The 14,238-nt window shown below is 34.1% G+C and overlaps 2 protein-coding genes across 2 annotated transcripts; one reads left to right on the top strand and one right to left on the bottom strand.

The window, feature by feature from the left end:
• The first annotated feature begins 337 nt into the window (after window positions 1–337).
• On the top strand, window positions 338–5,130 carry LOC105964856 (uncharacterized). The gene is made up of 4 exons (XM_012989370.2): window positions 338–1,068; window positions 2,128–2,341; window positions 2,794–2,962; window positions 4,365–5,130. The coding sequence occupies exons 1-4, from the start codon at window positions 399–401 to the stop codon at window positions 4,869–4,871; spliced, it is 1,560 nt and encodes a 519-aa protein (XP_012844824.2). The 5' UTR covers window positions 338–398; the 3' UTR covers window positions 4,872–5,130.
• Window positions 5,131–5,871: 741 nt separating this feature from the next.
• LOC105964864 (chitinase-like protein 1) lies at window positions 5,872–8,841 on the bottom strand. Its single transcript, XM_012989385.2, has 4 exons — window positions 8,555–8,841; window positions 8,048–8,454; window positions 6,914–7,073; window positions 5,872–6,555 (listed from the first exon to the last, which is right to left on the bottom strand). The coding sequence occupies exons 2-4, from the start codon at window positions 8,448–8,450 to the stop codon at window positions 6,144–6,146; spliced, it is 975 nt and encodes a 324-aa protein (XP_012844839.2). The 5' UTR covers window positions 8,451–8,454; window positions 8,555–8,841; the 3' UTR covers window positions 5,872–6,143.
• Window positions 8,842–14,238: the final 5,397 nt, after the last annotated feature.

Raw genomic sequence — 14,238 nt, 5'->3', positions numbered from 1 at the left:
AGATTGACTCGACAGAGCTATTTTGATAATTAGACGGTAAGTAAAAGAACCTTCGAGTAGTTTTCACCGGATGAGTGTGTCAATTGCATGTGGTGTCGTAGACATACAGATATTACCTTAGGTAGCCGATACTACTTGTGTTGTAACTACTTGTGCTGTAACTGATATTGGTCGAAAAAATATTGAATTTGAAAATTTCAAGAATTAAAAGTTGAGAGTATTTGAGAAGGTGTTTGGATAAGATTTGGAAAAGAAAAGAAAATGAATTATTTTGCATGCCGGGGGTTTAGATAGCAAACCCCTTATTTGAGAGGGGGTTTAGATAGCAAACCCCTTATTTATTTATTCGACCTGTTAGTATTCGAGAATAGTCGTTGCCCCCCTTCTCTCTCTCTCTGATGGCAAACTCACTAGAATCTAGTGACGGTGGCGCCGCCGAACTCCAACGGAGCCTTGTTGAGACAACTGTTGAACCGCCATTTGACGGGAAACCACAATCTGAAAACAACGGCAATCTCCGCGTCTTCGCTCCTTGGCAAGAACACACCTACCAAGAATCTGATCAATACAACGCCGTCTCAGAGATGATTATAATCCCACAAATTCAAGAACAAACATCTACCGAGAAGCAAGAACAAGTGCAGGTTCAGATTGAGGAACAAACATCTACCGAGGAACAAGAACGAGTGCAGGTCAAGTGTTCGGAGAAATGCCCCACTGAGAAAATTGTTGCTGAGCCTTCTCCCCTTGTAAATAGGAAGTTGCAAGAAACCAAAGAGAAGAAGCCTAGACGAAGGGGAGGAAGGGGTAGGAGAAACAACAATGAAATTTTGAACAGTTACTCCTCCATTGAAAAGAAGGAAAAGAAGGGGCATCAGTACTCGAGAGAGATGATGGAGTCTCTGAGGTTTGAGGAGATAGAAGAGCAAAAGAAGAGGTGGGTTGAAGTTTACTGTGGGCTCGGTCCGTTGGTCGCGAAGCAGTACGATGAACTTGTCGACTTCAATAAAAGTGTCCCGGACATCGACTTTGATCCTAGGCTCAAGTTTCGGAAATCTGCGAAACCTGGTATTGTTATGCTTTTCTACTTTAGTTTTCTGCACTTTGTTTTATTGTTTGCTGTCTTTAGAATGTTGTTATGATCAAGATTCCTTCTTCGTCTATATTCTGTAATGTCTGCAATGGACGAAAATTTGAATTTCGTTTCTTTCGTGGATTTTCTTTGTGCGTATTCGTTTTCTTGTTATCTATGTGTATTATTGTCCTTTCGTTGATCCAAGTCAAGTGTTCTGTTATTTTTTTTTTCTTTTCAAAACGAATGTTTGTTTTTGCTGTGCAAATGTTGTTGGAAAGATGTTTAGCATATTTAATTGGGACTGTGTGATGGAAGGTTTTAACAAATTCTTGAATTTTTTTATTTCTGTTTGATGATCTTTTTTTTTTTTTTTTTTTGTGTGTATACTGAGGGAATAGATCTGGCATCACGAAACCAATCATATCTAAGTTGACGACTTTCAGTATCACGCTTACTAGCTAATACAAGGAATAAGAGAACAGCTTATTCATATTATAGAGATTCATCGACTTTTTAGGGAAGGAGACTTGATATCGTATTGTTTTTGCCTCTTTAGACGTCTTACCCCAATTGTGTCGATTTGATGGGTTATTTTTTGTCTGTGCACAGGTGTCATTGCTGCTACGGGAAAAGGAATCCATCTGAATATTTTTGTGCACTGAAGAATGAATGGCCTATAGGAATTGTGAGAACCTTGTTTGTGAAATACCCAAAATATCATTGGATTTTTGTTACTACAGATCTTAGGATTCTCGTAGTGCCTCAAATCATACATAATTATTTTCGACGTGTTTAACTCCAAGTTAGAAATCAGATCTTGGATGTGAATTATTGAATAGCTATTGCATTCCTTTGATCGACACCTTATTGAACATAATTTTTAGCAGATTTAGTTGATTAAACTATTATTGGGTAGTTATTGCTACAGTGATGGAATTTCGGTTTTCCTGAATGTATGATCAACTATTTTTATGTGCATTTGTTTGTTTTAGTTTTTTTTTTTTTTTCGCAATTCGAGAGGGATTAAAGTAATTTCGAACACCTTTTTTCAGGTGAGGACTTCCCACAAGTTGTGGAAGATCACTTAAAAAATTTGGATGCGTCAGATTCTTCCTCAATTGTGGAGGAAGAAGAGTGCAGCCAAGAAGATGATGATAGTGATGATGATTACGGCAGTATTCAGAGGCCTGTATTTATGGTTACAGGGGAACCCGATTTCGACTCTGGACCTCCACAAGATGGACTTGAATATCTCAGACGTGTAAGGTATTATTTTCTTTTAATTACATTTGAAAAAACGAAACCACTAACTTGAAGAAAGATGTTTGACTAGATCTGCTGTATAAATCACTAAGTCGGTCATGAACACAATGCCTTTTCATGTAGAGAATTAGTCGAAGTGGTAGAGCGTAGAGGCTGTCTCTTTAATGATGTATACGAGATTGCCAGAAATATTATATTAACTAAATTGGATTTCATTCCTTGAATTAATGAGTCGGGAAGTATTGAATCTTGCTTGATGAAAATTTTGATTTCAGGTCCTTAGGGTTTCACTGATATCTTTGTAGGTAGTCTCGGATATTTCGTCCTAGAATGTATAATGGTATACACTTCCTTTAATTTAAACGGGTTCTTAATCAACTAACTAAATTCTAACTGCAAACATAAATATCATGGATATATAATAATGCATAACGTGCGTTACCGATTTTTTGCAGGTGGGAGACTGCTAGAATTCCCAAGGTAACAGTTGCCAAGATAAACAAAAGAAAAGAACAGAGTACATATATGCCTCAAATTCCTGGTATTATGCAGTGCCCACAGAGTTTATTGCCACTCAAACAGTGGGAGGACAGCTTTCTTGCCGATTTTTCTGAGCTGAGACTTGTAAGTATAATTTGTTCATCTCCCTCTTTTTTGTATTTTGCTTTAATATATTTTGAAAGGTATCCCCATTTGCACAAAATGATAGCTCTATATGCATTTTTTCTAGAGTTTTTAGTATTATTTAGTGGTCGAGTTTGAAATACAAACATACTGTATTGAGATTTACAGCATTTAAACCCAAAAACCACAACTCACCCTTTAATGAAGTTTGATCGGTTTCGGTTTTTGGGTTCGGGTTTTCGGGTTTTGGTTTTCGGTTTTCGGTTTTGGTTTCAGGTTTCGGTTTCGGTTTTGGGTTTTCGGATTTTCGGTATAAGATGTATGTGGATGATCCTGTGATGAGTATATTATGATCAGATGATAGTTGTGTTTTATTCACATGTCTTCCTGACAGAGCTGTTTCGACTTTCGAGTTATGGTAACCATAACTACCTATTATCTTTAAATGGATTTTTTTTTTTTTTACAATTTTGACTAATTATTTTCTTCTTTTTTTACACTTGGTCATCTGAAATATATGGTTTTTTACACTTTAACTCTCAAACTCACTGCCTTTGGAATATTTTGCCGAGATTCCGTCTTATGAATAGGACATGAAAAGTTCTTACAGTTTGCTAAACTATCTTTGCATGAAAAGTTCTTACAGTTTGCTTTGCCACCTGGCTAGAAATGTTTTCTTTTATTGATAGTGATGATATTTATCATTTTTCTGCTTCTTTAACAAAAAAATAATTAATTATTACTTATTACGGTTTATTTTTCCTTGAAATATTCTTTCATTTACTTATTGAATTATAAATTTAATTAAAATATGTTGGATGTCAGAAATAAAAGTTACGATATAAACAGCAAACTATAAATAAATAGTGCAGATGACAGTTTTATTTATTCACAATCTTCTCTCATAAGAAGTGAAGTATTTTCATTGTGTAAAATTTTGTATCTACAAACTTATCGATTTCGCATTCAGGAAGGGTTTCTGCATGTTTGTACATTTTTCTTTTTCAATATTTTTTAATGGCGTAACACTGAATTAAAGTGTATTTATAATTTTAAGATAATCATACGAAATAAAGGAACTTGTGCAGAACCAGATATGTTTGCCAGTTTATCTGTTTCGTAGTATATCTTAGCACCTAAAACGAAGATTCAGCACTATGCTTTGCACGTCTTTTGCATTTCAAGGTTTTTTATTGTAGAAACACGTTGCCACGGACATGAATATATATATATATATATATATATATATATATATATATATATATATATATATATATATATATATATATATATATATATATATATATATATATATATATATATATATATATATATATATTTTATATATTATTATGTAAGTGAGGTTATTGATGCATCGAGGTTCTGCTTTATATATTTTCAGGCTTTTGCGAGGCTCGATCTTGAGGGTCCCAGTGGAAACTCTTCAATCAAACCGGAGTCTATTGAAGACGGAGAAATTTTGAATCAAATGATCGAAAGCAATAACAGCTTTGATAAATTTGTTAGCTTAGCATCTTCCGAAACAAGTGATGCTAAAGTCACTCAACACTCCCCTGAAAATTCGAGTTCGACAAATGACCTCCCTACCCTCTCGACAATTCTGAAAATGGAATCTGCTGCTCGAACATCAATGCTGAAAAGACGAATAAGGGCAATAGAAAACGTGAGCACGTTATCACACGACGACGGTTTATGGCTGTTTGCTCTCTGCGTCGCAGTAGATTGCCCCCTCGACGCAGATACTAGTGCAGCCTTACGCTCTCTACTCCGAAAGTGTGCTAGTTTGCGAGCTGGCAAAACACAAGTGGATGATGAAGTTGTTGTTCTGAATATTCTCGTGACGATATCTGGTAGATATTTTGGGCAGTTGGAGTGTGTTGAAAAATAGTTTATACTTGAAGTATCGTAGTTAAAATTACAGTTAAAATTTCTGAAGTGAGGAATATGCTGCTGCAGTGAAGTTTTCAAAATGGGGTTGTATGAATGAAGCATCAAATTTTAGTTGTATGATTTATTGAAGGCTATTGAAACTATATCCTTTTCACATCTCATTGAGGACACTTGTAAAGTTTATTCAGTTTTCGATATTTTAATTCGTGCGTGCACTATATACGCGAAACGGAGAATTTCAAGAATAATTTTCCAACGATCCTCTTCATCTTCGCCGTATGTCTCGTCATTCATTTGTATTTATCAAGCAAAAATATATAATTGTAATTAGTTTTCTGTTAAATTACATTGGCAAAACATCTGGGATCAGCAGCACAAATAGTGAAACTATAAACAAGAAACCAAGCTCTCTAACAGTGTAGTCAATATCGCGGTATACTGCGATATGTATCGTGATAAGGTACGGATTCTATGGAAACATTGCTAGGTATATTTATCGATTGTAATCAAATACCGCTAAGTATTGCTTGATATCGCGATACGATACGATAATTAAGATATTTGTTTTGAGGATGATTTGTGTGGTCTTCAGCATGTTTAGGGGTGATTTATTTGATTTTTAGCATATTTTTTGGTGATTTGTGTGATTTTCCGCACATTTTTTTTATAACAATAATGTTTCTTCTTTCTTTTTTTTTTTTTTTTTTTTTTTTTTTTTCTTTCTTTTAATTAAGGCAAAGCCACAAAAAACTGACACTAGCCTTTCTAAAAACTATGACTTTTTTATGTTTGAAACTTGAATTTTGGATCTATTTTGACTGAATGGTTTAACATTAAAATATTGGTTTTACATGTTTATCATATCATTATTATGTGTCATACGTTTCGTACAATTTTTAGCATTTAGTCAAATATTTTACGATACGATAAACGATACGGAGATATATGTTGATATATTACCATGCTCCCAAGTACTAAAAAAAATACACAACAAAAAATGAAGAATACATATAAATAGCAAATTAATAAAATGTAGTGTGTCCGCGGCCTTATAAAGTAGATTCAAGAATGAAATATTACAACTCCATAATACACTAACAACATAAACAACATAAATTCTCAATACCTATAAATGGCAAATACCAATTCACACGTAACAAAAGAACAAATTCAAATGATAATCACACACTTATAGAAAGAGGGTATATATAGTATAGCACAGCACAACAAAGGACAGCGCTCCTCTTATTACACAGTTCCTTTTTCATTTTCAAGAGGACGACGATTTGGTAGAAGGATTGAAAACGATCTGTTCGCCGCAAGTGAGCGCTTCGTGGGGTCCGGCCTTCTCGCGGTTAAGACCCAATAAATCCATATAGTACTGGTAGTGAGATATGATGTTGTTCATCGCATCGATATTACCCTGACCACAAACGGAATCACCGTACATAATGTTCATCGTGATCCCAAATCCAGGCACCCTGTTGGACAACGTATCGTTCTTTGTCGGTTTCCAGTTCCCGACAAAGGCATCGTGCGATGAAGGCTGTCCCTTTTTCAGCGGCGTCATCCACGACCAAATCGCAGCCTGGAAGGCTATTGTCGCGTTTTGTTCGACGTATTCCGGATGGTTCAACAAATCTAGTTTAAGTGTGTCGGCTAATCTTCCGTAATTATAGTTCCTGCAGTGAATTTTACCGCACATAATTACTACTCCCTCCGTTCCTAAATATGTGTAGTTTTTCACCTTGGCACAACGAGTCTTAAGAATCTCAATAAATATGTCTTGATTTTAGAAAAATAAATATAGATAGACCAAAATACCCTTGTTTACTAATTAATGCAGAAAGAGTGTTGGAGAGTTAATAAGGGTATAACTGAAAAATATGTAATTAATGCAGCATTAGCATCGGAATTGTGAAGTGACAGATAATATGGAACAAAAAAATTTCTTAAAAGAGACAGATATTGTGGAACAAATGCAATATTATTGAGTAGAATAAGGAAACGGAAATTAAGAATAAAGGAAAGAAGTGATACCAGAAAATTGGAATAGCACCACGACCATAATAATCAGCACCGGGAGAACATGGATAATCAGATGCGTAAGACTCGTCACAATAACTTTGGCTTGGACTCATTTCTCTGTTGAAACATAGACCCCATGCTAGTGGTCCACCTGTCGCCACTCCGTAACCACCTGCAATCATAGGTATGTAAAACATTGTTCATTTTATTATAAACTCATAACAAAACACATATTCCTAACGGCTTTAGATCTCTTAGCGATTCAATGTTTTGGTATTCATTCGAGTGAAAGGTTAACAAGAAGTGGAAAAGGTTACGCCATGTATTTCAAAATATATGTTATTGATAATGCCGGCATACGAACAAAGATATTCAGTACAAAACAACAAGTTCTTACTTCAGACTAGTAGAAAAATGACTTTTCACTACGAATTCTTTTGCTATGGTAAAAACCATAACAAAAGGTACCTTTTACTACGAGACACTCTTGGAGCCGTAGACTCGTAGTAAATGCTAGGATTAACCGTAGCAAAACAGTATTTGCTACGGCCATTTACCGTAGCAAGGTTTTTGTCACGCCTGTATATGCTACGGGGCAAATGTGTAGCAAAAGTCTTTTTACTACGAATTTGGTACATTTTGCTAAATGGTCGTAGTAAAAAGCCATTTTTCTATTAGTGCTTGTTGAGGATATAATTTAATGATAAACCACAAACTTTGTATAGTTTTTAACGCGAACAACAAACATAATTAGCGTCGCATACTAAAAAAAAGTATAATCCCCACGAATTCATCCACCAGGTGATAAGAAAATCAACTTAACATTCAATCACTGTTTAAAAGTACTGTTTGTCTCGCCGGAATTATCTTTAGAATTTCCAAGGGATGGATATATAGTTGATGAATTTATGAATAATTAGTTGTTTTTCTATTTATTAATCTCATCAACCAAATTCTAATTTCCCAAATCTGTGTTCATAAGTCAATTGGATAAATTAAAGCTGTCTCTCAATTTAATCTAACTAATTTAGGTAACTCAATTGGACAAAATAAAAACTTATCGGAATTATTATTAATTTAAAAAAAAAAATTGAAGAGAGAGAGAGTTCTAGAGAGAGAATTCTAGAGAGAGAGATAGAGACTGACAGGAGGTTTTGCAGCCGACGTGGCCAAGGAAAGCGGCGACTTCCTTCATCTGCATATCGGGGCCGCCGGTGGTGCCGAATCCAAGCGGCTCGTAAATCGAGGCGGCGGTGATGAAAGACCTGTAAGTCCAGAAATCGACGGCGTGGGCCACCGGAGAATTCCTGTTGGGGAAGAGATTCTCGAAATTGTAGGTCTGGAACAGATCTGAAATCGTCTGGTTGCAGCAGTACTCCGAGAAACCCTTGCACTCCCACCCTTGGTCGCATACCTTCTTCCCGTTCACCGTCTTCACGATTATCTCCTTCGAATCTGCGTCCACCAAACACACGCCGCAGATTGCGATTACCGCCATTGTTATCGCTGTACCCATCTTCAGGTAGCTTCTGCTGCTGTTCGTCTCCATTCTTCTGTAGCACGCAACAAACACACCAAACGGAAGAGCCAATTCACACACACAGTGAATGAATAGATAGATTGTAGAAAGAGAAAGTTGCTTTACTTACTTACTCTCAGTGGAGACGTTGTTCTGAGGTATTCTCTCTCTCTCTCCTCTTTCTCTCTCCTAAATTTCCTCCTGAAAGAAAGATGAATGAATGAAATGAAATGAAAATCAATTTTGTGTATTATTTGTTTTTGGTAATGAGAATCAAGCAAAGGGGGTTTTCACAGTCACCGACGATTGGTGTTAGATCAGCTCTCTCTTTCACGATTATTATTATTATTATTATTATTATTATAATGCTTCTTTCTCTCGGTCTCTCTCTCCTTTATTTATTTGTTTGTTTTTTTCTTTTCTTTTTTCCCTTTTTTGTTTGGTTCATTGATTAATGATTAAATAACATTTAACTTAACCAATGAGTTCTTTACTATGTTGTACCAAAACTTCAATTTCTTTAACGTTTTTGCGTTTCGGAAACATTTCGTATCGAAAACTCGAAGACACTTGCTGAACACATTATGGGCTATTTTGCAATTTCTAAAAAGTTAGAAACATGCTTGAATAGCAATTTTTTCAAACTTTTTTGCTGCTTACTTTACTTTTTTCATAATTTAGTGATCAACTGAAAATTGATAGTTCGTTTAGAATATATTTGTACGAAAATATAGAAAAAAAAATTATATATAAACAAAAACTTGTATATATTTATATAGCATATTTATAATATTCGCTTATATTTTTAATATTTACACGTTTCTCCGAGATTATCGTATTCCCTTTTTTTCGGAACATGCCGTTGTCCCGTATCCAATTTTCAATATTCACATATCACCGTTTTCGTGTTCGTGCTACGTATATTCTTTAACATCATGTTTACAGGGAATGGTAGATTGGTAGTCCAAATCTCATTATAGAGATAAGTTGATCAAAATTGGAAAATAAATACATAAATACAATAGTATATTGTATCTAATTTTCAAAATATACTTTGAAATTTATTTCATTATTCTCAAATCGGAAGTCTAAAATTGAATTGTTGAACTTTAATGACATTAACAAATTGATTAAAAAACAAAGCTCGAATTAGGGTGAAATAACTAAATGATTTAGTAGAAAGGACAGCATATTATTATGAATTAATGATCGTGAGATCTGACCGACTCGTAGTTGACGGTGGAGATGAAGTTTGATGTGTGGAAAGGTGTTCGATGTTTAAGTGGAAACAGGCTGGATTTGGAACAAACAAAAATAATAGAATTGAAAGGCTATTGGAGTGACCCGCCAACTTGCGTTCCACTCCACCGACACCTTCAAATTACTATTTAGTATTTACAGCTTGAAAACCAAAAAATATATATTTTCTTCCTTTTATTTTTTGGGGACTTTACAAATAAGCCCATCAATGGGTACTTATTTATAAAGAGATCAAGACAAAAAACTCTTTTACCAATAAGTCCACACATGGTCCAGATTTTAGTAAAAGACCAAAATAACCCCTCATACTTTAATATGTTCCAATTTCATCCGTAACTTAATTTAACTTCAATTTGACCCCAAATTTCACAAATTATTCAATTTTGACCCAAAACTTTTTTTTATCAAAAATTTTTTTTTTTCAAAAACTTTTTTTTTCCCGCCGGATTCCGGCGTTGACTTTTTCAACTTTTTTTTTTTCTTTCTTCCGGATTTTTTTGCCGGATTCCGGTGTTGACCGGCGGTCAACGCCGGTCTCCGGCGTTGACTTTTAAATTTTATTTTTTTTTTCTTTTTTTTTTCTGTAACTTTTTTTTTTCCGTTTAAACATCAATATTGCTGTGATCGACAGTAATATTAACTATCTTACTGTTAAACACAGTAAAATTAACTAAACTATAGTTTAACACGGTAATATTGCTATATTAATCTCTAGCACATTAATATTAACACAACAAAACTCATTATTATTGTGTAATAAAGTAATATTACTATATTGACCGTTCAACAAATGTAAACATAATAAAAAAACCAAAAGAATTAATATTACTGTGAGTGACAGTAATATTACTATAGCAACAGTAATATTACCGTCAACCACAGTAATATTACAATAATAGACAGTAATATTATTACGTTACTCCGTTAATAACTCAAACAAACAAAAAATCCAAACAAAATAATAATATTGATGTGGTTGACAGCAATATTACTATAACAACAGTAATATTACCGTCAACCACAGTAATATTATTGTGTTTACAGTAATATTACAATAATAGACAGTAATATTATTACGTTACTCCGTGAATAACTCAAACAAAACAAAACCCCAAAAAAAGAATAATATTGATGTTGTTGACAGTAATATTATTGTGTTTACAGTTATTTTACTGTCAACGACAGTAATATAATTACGTTGACTTGTCAACAAATCAAACAAAATAAAAAAAAAACAATAAAAAATAAAAAATAATAATATTACATTAATTTACTGTCAACGGCAGCACAATTACATAAAAGTAATGTCAACGGCAGTACAATTACGTCAATTAACTATCATTGACAGTATAATTACGTTAATTTACTGTCAGTGACAGCACAATTACGGTTAACGTTTAACGGCGGACGTGGAAAAACAAAACAAACCAAGTAAAAAAAAAAAACTTAAAAAAACACATAAAAAAGTCAACGCCGGAGACCGCCGGAAACCGGCGAAAAAATCCGGAAGAAAAGAAAAAAAAAAAAAAAAGGAAAAAGCAAAAAAAAAAAGTCAACGCCGGAAACCGGCGAAAAAATCCGGAAGAAAAAAAAAAAAAAAGTCAACGCCGGAATCCGGCGGCAAAAATTTTTTTTTTGAAAAAAAAAACGTTTTGGGTCAAAATTGAATAATTTGTGAATTTTGGGGTGAAATTGAGATTAAATTAAGTTAAAGGATGAAATTGGAGCATATTAAAATATGCTCCAAAAAAAAGTCAAAATTGAAACCGGCGAAAAAATCCGGAAGAAAAAAAAAAAAAAGTCAACGCCGGAATCCGGCGGCAAAAATTTTTTTTTTGAAAAAAAAAATGTTTGTGAAAAAATTTTTTGGGTCAAAATTGAATAATTTGTGAAATTTTGGGTCAAATTGAGATTAAATTAAGTTAAATGATGAAATTGGAGCATATTAAAATATGCTCCAAAAAAAGTCAAAATTGAATTTTTGTGGTAAAAATCTGATTTTTGTGGACAAAATTGATTAAATTGGGGTTACAATTAAGAATTAGGAATAAATGGTTGAGGGTAATATTGGGATATACATGAGTGTTTCCTTTATTTATAATAAATATTAAAGTGATGGACTTATTGGTGAAAGAGATATGTCCCCTAAACCTAGAATAATAAACATGCTTGGTTGGGGACTTTATCACAAAAACCCCTTATTTTTTCAGTTATTACTGAAATTAAAAACTACTTTTCCAATCTGCAGTTCCGTACAAAATATTTTGATTAGATATTATTAATCGGGTTAATTTTAAAGAGGCTCATGGCAAGGACATTTAATTAAAAAAAGGACATCCAATTTTTTTGTATTTCAAATATTTTCAGCTCATTCAAACTTATTTGCAAATAAGGAAAACCTTTTTATATGTACCAAAATTACCCCCAATGCCTTGAAACCCAATTCAACTCCAATTTCATGATTTACACCGCAATAGTCCAATTTCACCAATTAACCAATTTTGATCCTAATTTGACCCGCCACCACTCGGTCTCCGGCGTTGATTTTTCTTTTTTTTTTTGAATTTTTTTTTCTGAATTTTTTTCCTGGTAGGTCAACCGGTTGACCGCCAGGTTTCCGGTGTTGTACTCAAAATTGATTTTTTTTGTCAAAATTGAACAATTTGTGATATTTGGGTTCAAATTGAGATTAAATTGAATTTAAGGATGAAATTAGAGCATATTAAAATGTGAAGGGGTTTTTTATTCTTTTACACACCTCTAGATAATGTCCGTACTTTTTTGTAAAAAATATTTTTGTGAGAACCCCTTTTATAAATAAGTATCCTATATTGGTCTTATTTGTAATGTATCCTTTTAAATAAGGGCACTTTACAAATAAGCCCATCAATAGATAATTATTCACAAATGGGTACAGACAAAAAACTCTTTTACAAAAAGGTCCACACATTGTCGAGACGTTTATAAAAGACTAAAGTAGCCCTTCGCATTTTACTATGCTTCAATTTCATCTTTTAATTTAATCCAACCTCAATTTGACCCCAAATTTCACAAATTATTCAATTTTGACCCAAAACACAATTTTATGGACAATTTCGTCCGTCGCAACCGTTGACTTTTTTTTTTTCCTTTCTTTCTTTCTGATTTTTCCGCTGGTTTCCGGCGTTGACTTTTTAGATTTTTTTTTCTTCCTAATTATTCTGCCGATTTCTAGCGTTGACTTTTTTAATTTTTTTTTTAATTTTTTTTTCTTTAACATCTTTTCGCCCTGGTTTAAACAACAATATTGTTGTGGTTGACAGTAATATTTGTTAGAGTAGGTGATCAACAAGCGAACTTGTTGTTGTGATCATTCCATTTATTCTTGTAATAAGTAATCCTTTTTCGTATTAATGGTAAAACACTTTGGCATTCTATATTTTTGTCCCTTGTACAAACATAGATATAGTCCTTACTGTTATTACAATTACTTATAATTGATCTTTTAGGATCGTGAGATATTTACTTAAGTATTATAACTGTTAAATCGTGTTCCTAGTCGAAAGGTTACGCCACCAATGAGGATATTGGCCTTTCCCATTAAGAGACTAGCACTTAGTGTATGTGTACTGCGTCTCATCAGTAAACGGTATTGTGATATCGGCATGCATAAGTGGGTGCTTGTAAGTTGACGAGTTCACTGAACTCCCTCATCCTAGAAATCTCTAAGTGGTTCTCAATACTCGAGTAGAGATCTTTATGATATAGTTGTACACCATTAGTTCTTAAGACCTAGACATCACCGTGACTCCACTAGAGGACACGCTGTGTCGTGACCTGTCCCTGAGTTCCACCGAGAACCGCCCCAAGGGCCAGTGTTCATGCAGTCCGACATCTAGTGGGAGGTCTGTGCATCGTAGTCGGTAATTCGATCGCGAGAATAGTCTTGGATGTCATGTGTGTTCTCATAGTTTGTAATCTTTAAGTCTCTGGCAGAGCTGGCTAAGTGATGATGAGGGAATTCGATTCTCTAAGTCATGCACGTACCGATTACAACACTTAGAACGATCGCACAGTTATTGAACTACTAAGGAGGTGTCAATGAACCAATGCCTCTAGTTCAATCGGGACATATAAATCTAAGGGATCGTATTGTACGTTAACTATATCAAAAGGTTCTTGCAGGCACTTCATTTGTATCTAGGAAATCATGACGTGTAGTTGCTAGACGCCAATCTTGATTCGTTGGGTGATTAAGTTGAAACGAGCTTCATCTTAATTGTAACTCTAGGGACGAGTTTAAACCACAAAGAGTTGTGGACCACGGCTACCTTACACCTGAACCATCGAGGGTCACACTGCTCGTGCACTCGAGTTCTTTGAATAAACGGTCAACGATAAAAATGTTTAATCTTTGCATAATTGGAAGTCAGTATGATTGAGTCCAACATTTGTAATTTGAAATTATGGATGAGAATAAGAAAAGGAAAGAACTAGGCGAACATCTTTGTGAACTTTCTAAATTGGGAAGTTTCCAAATTTAGAAGGTCCACTGAATTAGGGTTTCCAGTTTTAGAAA

Source organism: Erythranthe guttata, chromosome 7 (assembly GCF_056151865.1).
Source record: "Erythranthe guttata isolate IM_541 chromosome 7, IM_541, whole genome shotgun sequence".
NCBI classification, from domain to species: Eukaryota; Viridiplantae; Streptophyta; class Magnoliopsida; order Lamiales; family Phrymaceae; genus Erythranthe; species Erythranthe guttata.
This window is presented reverse-complemented; position numbering and strand designations above follow the sequence as displayed.